Source organism: Brachyistius frenatus, unplaced genomic scaffold, assembly GCF_029030835.1.
Source record: "Brachyistius frenatus isolate BFR_SWC_R1_liver_20210118 unplaced genomic scaffold, ASM2903083v1 Contig_121, whole genome shotgun sequence".
NCBI lineage: Eukaryota > Metazoa > Chordata > Actinopteri > Embiotocidae > Brachyistius > Brachyistius frenatus.
The window spans coordinates 128361-140758 of record NW_027210720.1 but is presented as its reverse complement, the minus strand read 5'-3'; the positions used below and the strand labels follow the sequence as shown (position 1 = coordinate 140758).

The window sequence follows — 12398 nt, the reverse complement described above, 5'->3', positions numbered from 1 at the left end:
ACCTTTTCAGTGAATCCCATGTCTGCTGCAGCCGTGTATTCAACTGGGAATTTGCAAAACATAGTGATATTATGCTAATGTTGAGATACTGCAGGATTGACATTTCCACTGATTGGGATTAGTGCTTCTATCCATTTTCCCACCAGCGCTGCAATAGTTTAAGGTCTCTCTGTCACATGAACATTCTTTTAACATCGCAGGTGTCAGGGGCATATTGAGGGGATACTCAAGTGGGCTTGTTTCAATGCAATTAGTTTATTTTCTTTGTGTAATGAGTGCATGCCCAAAGCTTTCTGCCTTCTGGAGACAGTTAAAAAAAAAAAAAAGAGCTAATCCCAAATTCAGATGATAGCATGGTCTGATTTTTTTGTTTTGTTTGTTTTTTTTAATTGAGATTTTCAACAAAGATAAATACAAGACACCTGCTCAGTTTACACATTATTCTATAAAGGACATTTAACTCTATATCTTATCCAACCACACTGTAGTCACTCCTTTCTGCAAATTCATTACATCATTAACAAGCAATGCATTCGTAATTACCTGATGAGCCAGTTTCTGCTCAACTACTTTTAGTTTAGTAGTTCTTTGTGTCATGGGGGATGACGGTTAAGAGTCAGTCTTCTATTTTCTATATAAGGGAGGACAAATCAAGTTATAAATGTACAGTGCTGGCATAGGTTAAATGACTACTGAGCCTCTATAAAGCAATTGTATATTGCTCTCTACAACTCGGAAAGAATTGTAAAATTTGCTCAACTGACATCACTAAAGTAATTTCACGTTCTTTAACAGAGTGCCTTCGTTCAGAACATACAAAGTATGAGATTTGTGTGTTACCAGGCAGGAATTGTTACATTAAGAGAAATGTGGGGACCAATGGTTTTAAAACTCAACCCATATCAGGAGCAAACCACACCACCAATGAAAATATCTCCACTATTAATGTAGATTTATACTCATTGCAGCAATACGTCTCTCCAATTGTAGCACCCAACCTCAACAACAACAACAAGAAAAAAAAGATAAGCTGCCAAACAAACTTTCCACAGAGAAAAAGACAGGAGAGGAGGTGGTTATTTATCAGGAAGCCTGCAGCTTTTGTAGAAAGAGAAAACTGCTTGTCCAATGTTTCCATGTATAACCAGTTTAGCTCACTTTATTGGCCAAAACATATTCATAGGTTACAAACTGCTCACCCAACAACTGCCTGTCCTCTCAGCACTGCTGGTTGTGTTTTCCAGTTAATCATTTGCATCTTGTAGAAGGTCTACAGCACCTCATTGTCCAAGTAGGTGGACAACTTTCATGCATCCTGCTTTTCTCGATCAGTATCAGGGACAGTAGCCAACAAAAACTGCAGATACTGAAATTTACTGCAGCAGAATGAGTCTGTTTATTTTGGCATTGGAGGGCAATTTGAGCAAAGGCGCCACCATGCATTTTTCTCAACTGTAATCTCTGGCTCAAAAAATCACAACTGAATATTCAAGTCAGTCAGAAAACTAAAAATAGTATCCTCGTTCATGACATCCTCTGCAATCCTATTCTGGGATGTCATGTTTACTGTTGGAAACGTAGCTGGTTGCAGTACAAGCTAAGAGAACAGCATCAATTAGCCTGTAGTTGTCTCTTGCTCCCAAACTACATCACGATACATATCACATGATGTGTTTATTGCTTCCTTTGACTACAAATGCTGACTTAATATTTACATAAAAAGTGGCAACTTTTCTTTTTAAGAGAAGAGCATCTGTGTGTCTTTGCGATATACCAGCCTGTATATTGTGTTTAGGCACAGAAACAACTTGTTTAAGTTTTGGGAAATATCATGATTTAGAATACAATGAGTATTTTGTTAAGGTTAGAGGTCCTTCGTTTCCATGATTGTTTAATGTGATTGTTCTGTGATTTATACTTTTATTGTGTTGTCTTGATCATTTTAACCTGTAAAGTGTCTTTGAGTATCCTGAAAAGCGCTATACAAATAACATGCATTATTATTATTATTATTATTATTATTATTATTATTATTAAATTGTTTTTATTGATTCACAATGTCAACATGAAGCCTCATTTTAAGCTGCTACTGTTTTCTCTGTTAAAGTTACTGCATTACACCTTAATACAAACTCAACATTTCCTGTAGCCCTTTAGCATTTCAGTAGACAGACACCCTTCTTTTGGTTGCATTTCTATATTAGGAATTTGTTTTGCAGGAACGTGTCGTGACTGAAATCGGACAATTACACTTACATGAGCAATCCAGAAAAATCTATGGCAATAAATTTGCATGATTCTGCCGTTGACTGTTATAACTATTGAAGTGGTTACACAACCTAAAAAACAGCATGCTGCTAGCACAGCCAAAACACAAGATAACTGCTGGATGAAAGAACTGGTCCACAGAATTTTTTGTGCAGTTTAGATAAAATTGTATTGAATTTAGGCAAGTAAAAGAAGCCACTTCAGAGGGATGGCTGGTCAACATACTCTTTGTGGCAGGGCATCTTTTCTTCCTGTTGTAATTCAATAAAATATCTGTCACTCATTCACTTATACTGCCGCATTTTAAAGCATTATGTTTTTCCTCTGTCTCTTTCATTCTTCACAGGCACCCATAAATTTATGACGGTGGGCGAACATCTGCAGCTGATAGCTGTCACCAAAGAGCAATCGGGATCATATGAATGCATTGCTTCTAATGACATCTCAAACCCTGATGTCAGGACAGTGCAAGTCACCGTCAACTGTAAGGGCCAAAATATTTCATTCATGGTCAAATTATATGGAGGACATAATGATCAGAGTGTACGGAGTTTGTGTGTGTGTGTGTGTGTCATCATTGAACTTGATGTTGTCCCAAATAATTAATCAAACTCCCTCTAAGTGGCTCAATGTGGCTATATATCCGCTATACGATGCTATTGTAAGATTTCTTTCACTTTATTCTATAGATCCCCCCTTCATTTCCAAGGCGAGGAGTACAGGTACTCCTGTCGGACAAAAAGGAGTCCTGCAATGTGAAGCCTCTGCTGTCCCGAGGGCAGATTTTGAGTGGTACAAAGAAGACCGCAGGCAAGTATTTCCAAAGAGCTCTATGATTTCTACATGCTCTAAATTGTTTGAAGTCCGTATTACAGACACACAATGACGCTTATTCTGCTGTAGGCTATGGATGTAGTTAATTTGAAATAAGCCCGACTGGATCATTTTTGGTGATAACTGACAGATTTTACACGTATCTTTGTTTAAAATGAGATCCTGCTTTTGATATACTGAGATAACCATTGATGCCCTGTATTTTTCGTCTTTCTGTAGGCAAAATATCTAATCACATAATGAAAAAATGAATAAATAAAATCTTCAGTCACATTATTTGCAAAACAATCATGTTCACCAAAGGCAACTCTTATTATTTTTACACCTTAATCGGTTTATGTCAGTGGGCACAGAGCTCCAATGTTAAAGGATATTCTAGTATAATACAGCTTTTTCCAACTGATGGCTGTAGACTGGAAAGATGTTTACGAGCAACGCCAGAGCTGATAAGCTGATATAAACAGAAGCTGTGTTGCACCAGTAAATGGTCCCTGACGGTGACAGCAGCACTTCTCGTCAGTCCCCAAAAGACAAAATGAGTCTCCAAGAATAAAAAGATGTAGGACGGTGATCAAATAAATGACTGGCTTCCATAAAAATGGAATAAGGCAATCAAACAGTAGCGGAGGAATAGGAAATGCAATGAGTGAAACAGAAGGAAGGTTGTTGTTCAATGAAGGATAAAGTACAAAAATACATGCACAGTTACTGGAAGAAGGCACTAAGGTATTCCAGTTTTGATTTTATAAATGATACATTTTATACTGGTGTAAAATGTATTTCTAATTTAATGCAGATACCATTTGTAAGTGCACGTGCCAGAGATTTGACAACAATTCTAAACAAATAGACTTACCATCTCAGAGGATTCCAGAAATGAAAAGGTTCTTTTCTTGCTTTGAAAGTGTCTCTTCTCTCTCTTGCAGGGTCCTCAATGGACTAAACGGTGTTAAGATAGAGAATCAAGGTAAACAGTCGATGCTCATCTTTTTTAACGTCTCAGAAGAAGACTATGGGAACTACACTTGTGTTGCCATGAACACAATGGGAATCACTAATGCCAGTATAATTCTTTACGGTAAGAATACACATGCACTAAAATGTTGACCTTTAATAAAATAAATGCAATTTATTTCTAAATGGGCTTTTTTAAAGGATCCTTGAAAATGCACATATAAGAAAAATATAATTCTGACGTGATAGTTACCTTTTGTATGTTATCCACTGATTTATCGTTTAAACTTCACCATTACCTTGTTTCCATACCAATTGGAGCAGTAATATAAACCTCCAATTTAGCTGTAGGAAATAAGCCACCAGATTATTTGAGTTCCATCTGGGCTACGGTTAATACTGGACAGCTTTGACTGCTGCATTGATATGAACTGGAAGACATGCTAACCCTGATGATGGATCAAGTGTTGCCTTATTCTCCTGCAGGTCCTGGTGCAATGCATGATGTGAACGGTGCTGCAGTGTTGCCTCGCTGCTCCGTATGCCTCCTGCTGACTGTAACCTTACTCTACTTGCTCAAGTTCTGATGTGAAATGTGGCCACCTTTGAGCTTCTCTCAGCATTGAATGGAAAGAACAGACTATTAGTGCGATAAGAAGAATGGAAATCTAAGACCGCCAGTGGTTCATCCTTAGGTTTTTATTTTTGTTTTTTTCTGGCTTTGCATCGGAGTCTGTTCTCTGTTGGCTCAACAAGAGTGAGAGGCATCAATCCAAGGAAGGGAAAAATTTGAAACATGCACTAATGTGATGATGGTAAAACTACTGAGTGTGTATTCCCCCAAAAACCTTTTTGTATGTGAAATGGGAAAAAAAAAAAAAAAAAAATACATGTAACCGTTGATAGTTGACTGTTTATTGCCCAATATTGAAGTGTACATTCAGATTATTATTATTGTGTCACGTCCTGTTCGATATCTGTACAATACCATTTAGCTTTTTTAAGTAAATGACAAAAAAGTAAAAAATGCAACGTGATTGTTGAATTTTACTGTATTTTTACAGTTGTATGCAAAACAGAATAACTGATCATCCATGACAAACAGTTCAGAATAATAAATAGTACACCATGATTTCTCAGGCAAAGTCCTACAGCGTAGTGCATCCAAATTTTTTTTTTTCATCGTAGTGTGTGTAGAAAATGTACAAATGTGTACAAACAATTCCTGCACTGTTGTTTTTCAGAATGCATACACTTATCAAATGGTGTTTTTGAAACACCTAAGCATAGTGTCATAGCAGCTTCATGGCATATTCATACTGACAATCTTAATTTTAATTTGTAAAACTACATTCTCCACATCTAATGATAATTTTGTGTTTTAAAGTATTGGTTTTAATGCTGTATAATTTAATCTTATGGTAAATTAATAAATTGTTCCCCAGATTTGTAAAAATAAAAGCACATTTACTTTTCTCAGGCAGCTGCAGTGGTCCTCATGTTCTCTTACTTGAGTAGACCTTTATGCAATTGTGAGTTTTTGTTTGGATTCTTGGAGCAAAACATGTTGCCACTGCTGGTGTTCGTTTTTTTGTTCATCTGCAATTCGGAAAAAACAAGATGATCTATCTAATCCTCAACTATCTCTTTAAATATTTCTAAAAAGTCAATACATTAACTATAAAGTAAAGACTACCACTAAGTGAAAACTTACATTTGGATAGAGGGATTTAATGGTGCAAGCCTGTGTATTCTTTTAAGTTTTATTAACATTTGAAATGTGACTGTTTAGTCTTTTATTTATTTTTTACAGTCAATGCAGTCATCCCTTTCCTCCCATATCTGTACACTGCTATTGTTAATTTATTATCTATTTATTTATTTATGATTATTTGTATTAATCTCCTAACTATATTGTTTTTATTGCTCAGTAATCATTGCATTGTAACGCAAATCATTATGAACTGCAACACTAATTCCATGCTACAATAACATAAGTGTGACAAGAATAACAGCAGATATTATGTTACTTATTCGTGGCTTAAAGCATAACTTTGTAAATTGATTTGGTATGCTCATTTACATATGTAATATATACATTTTATTACGATCAAAGTTTATACACAAACATGCTCTGTCAGTCAACCAGAAAACAGGTGTTTTCTAACATTTATTCCACTAGTAGTTTAATTTGAACTGGTGGAAAAGCTGGGCAAACTTCTTTGATTTAGAAGTACTTCCATTTTATTTGTTCTTCATGATTTTTCTCAAAAACCTGCTCGCAGCTCCAGTCCACATCAGCCCACAGATTATACTAGCAAGAGGAGTTGACTTGAACAAATGTTCCGTGTAGCTGCTATGAAGCTTTTTTCAGGTGTTGTGAATGTTTGCTTTTAATCTGGTTCGCCTCGAGATATCCAGCGCACGCTGTTTTCGAGACTGCAGCAGTGATGGTTGTGTTCTGTGGTTGGTGGATGAATTTTTAAAGGGCATTTTTCAGTCTGCATTTGACAAAGATTCCCAGTGATGAGAAAAATAAGTAGAGCACAAGTGATTTCTAATGTGATGTTCTTCTATTGTCCAGTTCACTCTTGTGCATACCTATGAGAATGAAGTATGTTAAAGACATAACAAGAGGGATGAGACTGATGTATGTGGGAATGCTTTTGTTGTACTCACATGTTAAGTTATGTACTTGTGATAATGGTGAACCAGTCAGCTGCAGACTATGTCACAAGATGTGATTTCACTTTTGAGGGATTTGCAAAAAAACACAGACAGGTGGGATAAAGATGCCTGCAAAATCAAAGTTAAGGGTTACTGACACCCTGTGATAGATGAATATGATAAATATTGATGTCAACAAGCTTGAATCAGTTTGTTTTAAATCCCTATTAAAAGAGAACTGATAATGGAATTTATTTAAGGTGTATTTTTGCATCACACCCTGACAGTGACAACTGCACATTTTTTAAATGTATTTTTATAGTTTTAGGATTTCAGATTATTGCATTTCACATTGTTTTGTTTCTTTATAGACAGTTGTAGTGTGAACCTGTTTGATGTTTTCTGGAGGCTGAGCATACAATAGTCACTATTGTGGTATGTAGTCATCGTATCTTTTGAATAACAGTCGTTAAACTGGTTAAATGTTAACATAGGTTGCCATATATTTGTTCTGACTTTGATGCCATGCATTACAGTCTCTCTTTGGCTTAGGGGTCCCCAACCCGTAGATTTATCATGATCTACCAGTAGAATGTGATCTTCTGAGTAGATTGTGGAAGGTTCAAACAATATGCAGTGCTTCCCATACATAGACTTACTTGGGCAGGCCACCTAGGTATATTGATCTCCTCCCACCGTAAATGCAGACCCGCTGCATTCACAACAAATACAATATTTTCAGCTGTACCGCAACCTGAGCTGTAAAGTGAGTGTCTGTCACTGAGTGAGTTGGAGATCAAAGTTACCCCACAATTCGGCTGAATGCCACGGCTTTTCAAATTAAAAGCCCTCCAGTTTCACGCAGGGTCCAGCCATATACTAGGTTTTTTACAAGGTTTCTTTCTTTCAGGAGGGGCAGAGAGTCCCAATCAAAGGGAAAACACTGGATTTCCCTTGTTAATCCAATATTAGTCTGCTTTATTTGACACTTTTCAAACCAGTTTGGACACACAAGAGTTGCGTGCACTGATATGCACTTGAAACATCAGATCAAATAATTGTGTCATGTCAAAGTGATCACTCATAACGACATATCTACAGAGAATGTTCACCAAATCTGCCCCTCAGCTCTACAAAGCATTTTTAACATATTTTAGAACAATGTTATTTTTGACAGCCTAATTATCTATCCAAAATGATATACTGATAAACCCACTTTTACAAACTATATACCCGATGAAAAATGTTAGCGCTACCTACATTTAGACTCACACTTTTCTAAGGAGGTGGTTCAGACCAAGACAACATTAAAAGGAAAGAAATTAATAAAAAAAAAGTTAAGGCAATCTAATTTGGCTTATTGAAAGAGCACATTTAAAAAAACAATGATGACCAAAGTCAGGAGGCCAGGGGCTGCAAGTCCTTCACCTGGTGCCCAGCTCGCCGTGCACCCATTTGCTATGTTGGGATCACAGCTACATGGGGATGGAGAGAAATGAAGAGGCCTACGAGAAAGACAAAGCCTGACCACAAAGAGACAGTGACTCCAGATCCCCGCAGGCTTTGCTTTTCATACGTAAGTCTGAAGCCCAATCTGGCGAAGGTACACTTGTGGAAAACCTCAGAGCCCAGAGGGATACCCTGTGCTGTGTCATGATGCCACACCCCGGTTAAATTGCCAGCTCGACTCGAACGCCGATTGAGAGGTGCAACCAAGAAAGTTTGGTTGTTTTATTTACTAAGACTTGGCCAAAGTTGCCCAAAGTCGCTGTGCCGATGGAGAAGCCACAACTCATATCAGATTACCTGCAGAAAGACGACACGATTACAGTTTCCTCACAAAAACGGAGAGGATAACTGCGACCACTGACAACCACCTCCTTTTTAATCCAAGTGGACTCATGCTGCCTTCCCCACTGCCAATACAGAGGAAGATCAGCTGTGTCGCAACCCACAACCCAAGTGACTAACGGCCCGTTACCTCCTGCCAAGAGGGGACTCGCCGGAGTGGGCAGACTTCCCCACACACATTACGTCAAAGCAATCTGAAGTAAGAGGCTTCTTTTGTCTGGGCAGGAACTATTTTCTAAGTATATATATAAATAAATATATATATATGCGTGTAGAGGCGGATCTGGCCTCGTGGGCGGACATGTCTACAATGGTGGCTGTAACCACGCGCAGAGTCAGGATAATGCAATGGTGCCGAAGTAGTGTGGAGCAGTGATGAAACAAATGAATGGAAATCCAAAAGTGTACTAACACCATGTGTGTGGTGAATGTCCGAGCGTCTGTAAATTGGTGTGTAGGCTTGTGAAAGTGAAAGAGAAAAAGAGAAAAGAGGAAGCATTTAGCTAATAGTCGATCACAACGTTAATGCACATGGTAATAACAAAGCGTATATATACAGGATCATTATGACTCAACAAATTTGTCAGTGATGAAAATAGTAATCATTAATTGTCATCACTTTAAATCAATACATTTGTCTAAGTACAGTCACAAGCAAGTACTTATAAGCAATATACTCAAACATATGCTTGGCATCTAATGTGTGTGTGTTTGTGTGTATGTATGCGTGAAAGAGAAAAGTGGAAGCATTTAGCTAATAGTTGATCACAATGTTAATGCACATGATAATAACAAAACGTATCTAAACGTTATATCTATACGTATATAAAACGTATATATATATATATATATATATTAACGTCGTGATCGACTATTAGCTAAACGCTTCCTCTTTTCTCTTTCACACATACATACACACAAACACACACACATTAGATGCCAAGCATATGTTTGAGTATATTGCTTATAAGTACTTGCTTGTGACTGTACTTAGACAAATGTATTGATTTAAAGTGATGACAATTAATGATTACTATTTTCATCACTGACAAATTTGTTGAGTCATAATGGTCCTGTGCAGATGTTGCTGTTATCAATGCATTCCTTCATTAATAATGGTGATTATTAACATAAGCAAAAATCAATTAACACAGTCATTGTCTGATATTTTAAAATTATTAATACCCACAGGGCACCACTCTGGTATCAGGGGTCAATAACCAAACTATAAATTGTTAAAGTGTAAAAAGGCATGTTCACTTATGAGCACCAACTGGCCTTAACACTTGATATAGTATTCATATTACTTTCAATCAATAAATATCTGTTAATAGTGAAAAAAGAAATCCTCAAGCACTATACATATAAACAACTAACTCATCTAATCTACAGTCACGGCTAGCAATCACCTATGGTGTGTGTGTGTGTGTGTGTGTGTGTGTGTGTGTGTGTGTGTGTGTGTGTGTGTGTGTGTGTGTGTGTGTGTGTGTGTGTGTGTGTGTGTGTGTGTGTGTGTGTGTGTGTGTGTGTGTGTGTGTGTGTGTGTGTGTGTGTGTGTGTGTGTGTGTGTGTGTGTACAAATGAACAAAGGCAAAGGAAGGCAGATGTGGTCACATGAATGCATATGTCCAAAATGGCTGATGTAAACATGTGCATGGGTACCTCCCAGATGGCGGATGTAGTCACATGCGTGTAATCAAGGTAGCAGGGCTTCTTCGAAACAAGACGGCATGGAGCAGTGGAAATAAGGTCAATTTGTGGCCTTCAATACTGAAATCTTCAAACACACCATCTGTGTTATGAGTGTATGATTGTGTGCTGTATATGTGTACATGTATAGGTTAGTAAGAAAGGTCAGTGGTCTCACAGCATGATGAACGCCAACAACTTTCCAAATACAAGCTATATCTATTGCTTCTCTGAAGGGGGAATCGGAGTACCTTTGTTTGTCTTTTGGTCAGACCAAAGCTGACCAGAAAGAAGGAAGAAGAGTGATTTTGCTTTTACAGATACCACCTATAACCAATCCAATATAATAACATCATATCATTTTGGTAGCCTTTATTTGAATTTAAGTTTTGTGAAACATTTTCTCATCAGAGTTGATGATATTAAGTCAATATTATTCACAATCTCCAGTTTATTTTGATACAAATATGAAAATACACAGCAACAATATTCTATGGGGATTGTTCTCTGCCAACAAGTTTATTTTAACTGAAGTTCTTGCTCGTAACAAAGCAAGCTGACCTGGTGTTGCCAGACTATTGCTTCCAGCTAACCCGATTACCATAAATATAATAGCAGCGACAGCTAAAGCGAAAGACTTCAAACACCTTGCGTGATTAACATCAAAAATCAAACAAAGACTTTTCCATGTATTAACTTTTTAAAATGTTAAATGTATTTTAAATTTAGTTTTTTCTGTAATTGCAAAAACACTTTGCAGACAATGAACACCACATATAAAAATAAAGACATGATACATGATAGCCTGTAATACAGGAATGTGAAAGGAGGGCTGGCATACGGCATGGCCTACCTTCCGGTCTTTCTACAAACTTGCCAAGCTCATGATTAAAATCCAATTCTGCTGACTTCTGACTCTTTCCAAGTGCTAACAAAACTGACGCACATTTTAGTCATCTGAATGTTCTGACCCATATCTCTTCTACTAAATAGTATAAATAATTGGTGGCCTCTCTTCCTTTAGTCCTTGGCATTTAAAATGCTTTTTTTGGTTTGTCTATCTCAGCATCATTTTTAACCTTGCATGTTTTGTATTTCTTAAACAATTATTCCCCAACATCTACGATCATGCACACTGAACCTTTCTCATGGCCACTGCAAGGACATCATAAAAAATTATATTGATCATAGCTGCACTTCCTATGCAAATATTAGTTATTATTATTAGGCACAGTCCTCCAGTACATACCACTGCATCAGCTTTTACTCCAACAGACAAACATGCAATTATTCATGTTAAACAGCAACCCTGTCAAACCCTAATTACTGGCTTCATGGGGCCACTGTCTGATGAGATGAGATGAGATGAGATGAGATGAGATGAGATGAGATGAATCCATGTTTGTGGGCTGAAGGTGAACCAGTGAAATGCTATTTTTGCAAATAACCTATAATGTGATGATGCATTTACTGGCTTTCTTAAGGCCTATGGGCATCATTTTGAGTGTGTGTGTGGGAGCAGCTGGCTAAATGCGAAGACATGTCAAGACCATATCTGGAGTGGAAGAGACAGATCAGTGGCTGGTACAACTGCTGAGGTCCCGAGTCAACCATGTGGCTAATGTCTGCCTGTATCATCTCCATATAAGGAAGAGTGCTTATGCAGCGGTAAAGTCTAACCACAGTACTAGGCATCCAGTTCCATCATCGGTGCATGATTATGATGTCTTTTTTGGCCATTTTCTTCCACTCTTAGGAGCAATACAATACGTTAATTAATGTAAGCCAGAAGGGGCAACCAACGAATCTTCCAAGAGTCCTTTACACCTTTGGACAGAAAGATTTGGTCCATACAGGCTCTCCTCCCACAAAAAAATAACTCCATCGGTTGTTTGCTCCAGCAGCTTATTACAGCTCTGTTATGTTTTATTTTAATTCACCCCAAATTTGTTTGTGACGGCTTCAGTCAAGTCAGCAAATGCACCAAACAACATAGGTTTGCATTCAAGTGAGTGCTCCCTTGAGGTATCTTAGTATTTGTTATGATAGCAAAGGGGGATGTCGAGTGACATAGCTAAAGAGCCTACATAAGTCCACATAGGCAGGTTATCAGCGTGGATGGACAGGTCAACAAA

The 12398-nt window shown here is 37.6% G+C and overlaps 1 protein-coding gene across 2 annotated transcripts in view; it reads left to right on the top strand.

The window, feature by feature from the left end:
• opcml (opioid binding protein/cell adhesion molecule-like) overlaps positions 1-6973 on the top strand; it is a 338109-nt gene extending 331136 nt beyond the window's left edge. For both annotated transcript variants that reach the window (XM_069713720.1, XM_069713719.1), the window contains 4 exons: positions 2615-2752; positions 2958-3078; positions 4029-4180; positions 4543-6973. In XM_069713720.1, the coding sequence (XP_069569821.1) occupies positions 2615-2752; positions 2958-3078; positions 4029-4180; positions 4543-4643 (512 nt within the window). In that variant the 3' untranslated portion in view covers positions 4644-6973. The remainder of the gene's footprint in view (positions 1-2614; positions 2753-2957; positions 3079-4028; positions 4181-4542) is intronic.
• The last annotated feature ends 5425 nt before the right edge of the window (positions 6974-12398 follow it).